At 35.8% G+C, this 5,365-nt stretch overlaps 2 protein-coding genes across 2 annotated transcripts; both read right to left on the bottom strand.

Annotated features, from left to right (window-relative positions):
* Nucleotides 1-1,135: 1,135 nt before the first annotated feature.
* On the bottom strand, nucleotides 1,136-1,633 carry LOC147813807 (ATP-dependent DNA helicase PIF6-like). Its single transcript, XM_087160113.1, has one exon. The coding sequence runs from the start codon at nucleotides 1,631-1,633 to the stop codon at nucleotides 1,136-1,138; it is 498 nt and encodes a 165-aa protein (XP_087016239.1).
* A 717-nt stretch (nucleotides 1,634-2,350) lies between these two features.
* Nucleotides 2,351-3,457, bottom strand: LOC147813806 (uncharacterized). Its single transcript, XM_087160112.1, has one exon. It carries the CDS (start codon nucleotides 3,455-3,457, stop codon nucleotides 2,351-2,353), a length of 1,107 nt encoding a protein of 368 aa, XP_087016238.1.
* Nucleotides 3,458-5,365: the final 1,908 nt, after the last annotated feature.

Here is a 5,365-nt window from a genome sequence, read left to right as displayed (position 1 = left end):
TTTGCACGAAAAAGAAATTCTATCTATTGATTTTAATTTTTAGTTTATTATTTTTATTTATTTAAATTACCATTGATTTGAAATTGTTTTACTCTATAGAAAAGCGTTTTAAAAGCACAAACATAAACAAAGCAAACACGGTGTTTCATATAGCTTTGTGATCTTGAGCTAGTAAAAAATAATTGCATGTGCAGTATAAGTTGAAACAGAACAGTCTACAATTTTATTTGTAACAATGGCTAATGCTGAAGTCATGCGAGAAAATCATTTCTGCCTAACGGAATAATTAAAATTTGTTAACGAATTTTAGTAACAGCGTAATAACAAAATCCAACATTTTTTATTTAAAATGTATGGAATAAATGCATAAAAGTCGAAAATGACTGAAAATAACTTGCTAATTAATAATTTTATTCATTTTACAAAATAATTGCATTTCGAAAGTGGTGTCACTGAGTCTGCTGCGAGAATTTCTTAGAACGTGCTTAGCCACGCTGAATAAGCGCTCCACGGGAGCACTAGAAGATACTGCAGTATTATATTTCAGATATAATTCTTTTACGATTGGATATCGATTCAAAATTGATATGCTTTCCGTTTCGACATTTGAGCTCATGTATGCCATAAATTCTTCTGTCGTTGGTGATAGGCATGATGTTTTCAGATTTAGAAAATTAAGATTCCCTGGGATTTTTTTCTGTTACTTTATTAGTTACTAGCCGCTTAAGGCGGCCAGTTGTCCGCCACGCTAAAGGTTTTCACAAATAAAGTTTTTTAAAACATAGCAAGAAATCCGAAGATTAGTGGATCTGAAATTAGTGTTCCTGTCCTGCAATTTTGTCTTCATATCCAGTTCTGCTGCAGATGTGTTATAGCTCTTGAGGATGTTTGAAGATGTAACTTTGCTATGATAATCTAAGGCCTATGGTAACCTAACCTATAATATAACCATCAGGTGGAGACTTGTTTTTTTTTTTAAAAAAAGGCCTCAGAAATTGTAAAAGCATGCAAAAGTTGCTTTCGAAATCATCATTGGCCAATAGCTGAAAATTAAAACGCAGTTAATAACATATTTAAGAAACAGCAATAAAATAAAACTTGTGTCAGTCAGCATACAGATAGTATATAATTCTTCTTATTCTTGTAAAACTTCTTTGTAAACAATATTTTTAGTTTTTCCATTTGGTGCCAATAAATATAAGTTCTTTCCATCACCAACTCTTGAGCAGCCAACATAAAGCTGTCCATGTGAAAAGCAAGGCTTCTGCAAGTCAAGACCAACGACTTTTAAAGATTGTCCCTGAGATTTATTTATACTCATCGCAAAACTAAGTCGAACAGGAAACTGAAGTCGTTTAAACTGAAATGGATTGTCTGAAGATATGATGAGGATGCGAGGAATAAGCACACTATTTCCTGTTGACTGTCCTGTTATAATCATAGCTTCAATAACATTAGGCATCAATTTTTTCACAATCAATCTTGTTCCATTACACAATGCAGGTGGATCCAAATTTCTTAAAAGCGTAATTGGTGCCCCAATTTTCAATTCTAATTTATGTGCAGGCACTCCAGGTGGTTCCAATGAGTTCAAAAATTCTGTCGGATAGTTGACAACATGATCTATTTCCATGACAGCGTCGATCGACTTGTAAATTTACAGAGCACCAGGTAATTTTTTTAAAAGTTTGTTATTTATCACGTTAACAATATCATTTGTTGGAGAAAGGATAGATCTTTCACATAGCCATTGAGGGTTGCAGTAATTTTCATGAATATTAGGAAAAACTATTTCTTTGAGTTCGTCGGTTGTAGCAACACGATTTCCAATATTTTTCACATCTATAAGCCCTTCTTTATCGCCACTAATATCACCATTTCCAAGTCTTAGAAGATTGTTGGCAAATTCCTGAGCAAAGACTTCTCCTGTTAAATGAACTCGCATATTTGTTTTCAGCCGCAGTCTTTGAACATTTGTCCAAATGTAAGATGACTTTATACATGCATGTATTTCATCTGCCTTTGTCCCACGTTCTATTACGGGAAGTGTTTGTCGAAAATCACCAGATAAAACTAAAGTTGCACCCCCATACACTTGTTGTTTTTTAAAAGGTCTTGCATAGTGTTATCCAGGGCTTCTAAAGCAGCTTTATGTGACATAGTGCACTCATCCCAAACTTTTAGTTTACATCTTCTAAGAACATCAGCTTTGTCTGAGCTTCTGGAAATATTGCAGGTAGGATGCTCGATGATTGATAAATTTAAAGGTAATTTGAACACTGAATGAGCTGTTCGTCCACCAGACAAAAGAGTTGCAGCAATACCAGAGGATGCAACAGCAAGTGCAATCTTATTTCTTTGTCTCACTTTTGCTAAAATCAGATTTATGAGATAAGTTTTTCCTGTTCCACCAGGTTTCATCCACAAAAAATATTCCACCAACGTCATTAAACACAGCAAATAAGATTTTCTCCAAAGCTTCCTTCTGGTCTTGAACCAGATTTGGCTCATTCGAATCAATGTATGATGTTATTTCATCTGTATTGTAATTTGTTGCCCTCAAAATTTCTCTGTTTAAGTCAATGGTATCTGTTTGTTGTAGCAAAGGAAGTCCATAAGTTTTTAAACCAGAACCACCCAATTCTTTGACCTTGTTTTCAAGAAGAATTAATGCCTGATTGAAGATGGCATCATCATAATTTGAATCCATGTCAGTACTTCTAATCCTGGCCTGGTGCAAAACATCTTCAAGCATATTTTCTCTTTGTAAATTCCACAATTCCAGAAGGTTAGCAATAGAACATGTTTGCAACATAATTGCAAATAAATTACGCAGCATTTCAGGTGATCGAACAACAACAGCTTCTTCTAACGTGCTTTTCCAGTGCGAGTCATTTTCAAGAAGTTCTCTTACCAGGCAAGCCTGCTTAAATGTTTCGCATTTTATTTCTCCAAAAGTCTTTAAGTCATTGAAAGATGTAGGTCCGTGCACCTCATGAAGCAGCAGTCGAAGATGAAAACATTCTGAATTGTTAGGATGAATAGTGTAGACGCGACCAGGTGCATCACTTGATTTAATTCCTTTGTTTGCAGATACTATCTGACCAGATTTCCACCGAACCCACTTTTTGCTGCTTGCAGACCATGTATAGTACTTCGGCAATTGATTATACAACAAAGTGTGAGCAAAATCATCGTTCTGACATAAGCTAAAGAAAGAAGTAAGTGTTGTGACTGGTGGAGCTTGAGCTCTTTCCCGTGCGTTTTCTGATGTTAAATAAACTTGCTCGCCATTCTCTAAGTGTACACTTAAATGAACAACTGTTGGATGCCTTTCATGTATAGGGAAACCCAAAATACGCCACACTGCCTCATTGCTACTGATGTATCGTCCTATTTCATAATGCTGTACTTCATCATGCACACTTTCGTCGTTGGCAATGTTAAACACAGCCATATCAGATCCTTTGTTTACATATTTGCAAACATATTTTATAGATTTTATCGAATTACAAAACTCCACTCTAATATGGGCATTAAAAGTTTTTGACAACAATGGACAAAAAGGAACTACCCATCTATTTATCAATAACAATATCAGAACTCCGTACTTTTTTAACTGTCGTATAGCCACCATCCTCTGGACTCTGTCGACGATACAGGGGATATCCATCTTCTCCTGTTTGTGTTTCTTTCAAAAAATTTCGAGGGTACTTCTTTGTACATTTTCCATCTTTCATGCAAGGAGACTGTTGATTCAGGATCCCACAAGGGCCATGAATCATTTGTGTCTTAATAACATCATGCAAAACTGGATCAATTTCTGGATCTGGTATTTCTGCACTTATTACATTATCTATGCTATGAACATGGATTTTTTCATGCAGCCAAATTAAGATATGAGCATGTGGGAGACCACGTTTTTGCCACTCTATTGAGTACATAAAACATTGAACAGAGTCAAATACTTTTCCTTTGTTGATGAGAATCATAAGAGCTTTTAGTTTAAGATGGAAAACTCTTGCTAGCAAATCATGTCGATCGTGATTTCTCTGCCTAGGCATTAATTCATTGGTAACCCCCTGCCACTGTGGATTACAGGTGAATGTAATAAACAAATCAGGCTTCCCGTAGTTTCTAACATATGTCATCGCATCTTGAGTTCGTTCATGCATGTAGCGTGGACCACCAGTAAATGTAGAAGGTAAAATTACCATTTTACCAACATCATAAACTCTCCCGTCTCTGTTTAAGGCATCCTTGAGATGAACATACTCTTCAACACGTAGTTTCTTCTGGTTCAAGCGTACAAACCTCAGTCGTTCAGATTCAATTTTTGCGAACATGTCCACAATAAATTGATTAAAAAGTCCCTTGCATCTTAAAATAATATTGAAATTTGCTGCTCGAAACATAATTCGATAGGCATAAAAATCCATGGCTGAAATTTTCTTAGAAGTCGGGAAGCCTGTAGTTGGGTTTACTTGCCTTAGTTCAAAATGGTAGCCGTCTTCACCTTGCCAGAATATCAAAGGATACTGCAATGCATCATATGCTCGGTGTGTTTCTGCAATTGTTTTAATTTCATTACTTTTTAATTCCAATACTATATCTCTGCTACTGTATACATCACCTGCAAGAATAACTGCCACCTCCGATGTATTTGGAGCATTAAATCGTCTTTCATGCTGACCGACAGGTGTTTTATCTGCCTGAATTATAACTTTTAATTCAGGAGTCATTTTCTCCATGGCCAACTTAAAACTTCTCACTTAATTATTGTGTTCATGCAACATTTTTTGCAAACTTGAAACTAATGCTTGTTTTACTTGCAAAACATTCCTGCAACGTTGTTCGGATTGCTTTTCCTGATCACCTACAAAGTATAATTGAAGAAATTTCGGCTTATCATTTATTTGTGGTTGTAGACTTCCTATTCTGTGGTACACTTGTCCCTGAACTTTAAAAGTAGGCATAAAGCCTTGTTCCCGAATTTCACTCCCAGATCCAAATGATGTCATCTGAAAGCATGAATTGTATCTTCTGATATTACTTTGAAAATGTACTGTTTCAATTGAAGAATCTGTTAACAATGCCAGTAGAGGTTCAGGAGGTGTTTAAAGTTCACAGAGCTTAATTTTTCCATTGCTACAGCACATACTTGGTGCTTCACCTTTCCATTTCAATGCCTGGCAAAAAATGCATTCTGTTGCCATTCTACCAATTTTTATCAATGGATCTGATGCATAACATAAAGATGGGTTGTACATAAATGCACAGTTTTCCTTGTCTTGCCACAAATGCAATCGAGCTTGGGATGTTGAAGCACGATTTTCTTCTAGCCTCCTTCGACGTTCCTGGGATG

Source organism: Parasteatoda tepidariorum, chromosome 3 (genome assembly GCF_982258835.1).
Source record: "Parasteatoda tepidariorum strain Cologne lab strain chromosome 3, Ptep-v5.0, whole genome shotgun sequence".
NCBI lineage: Eukaryota > Metazoa > Arthropoda > Arachnida > Araneae > Theridiidae > Parasteatoda > Parasteatoda tepidariorum.
Note: the sequence above shows the minus strand (reverse complement) of the source record. Positions and strands in the feature narration are given on the sequence as shown.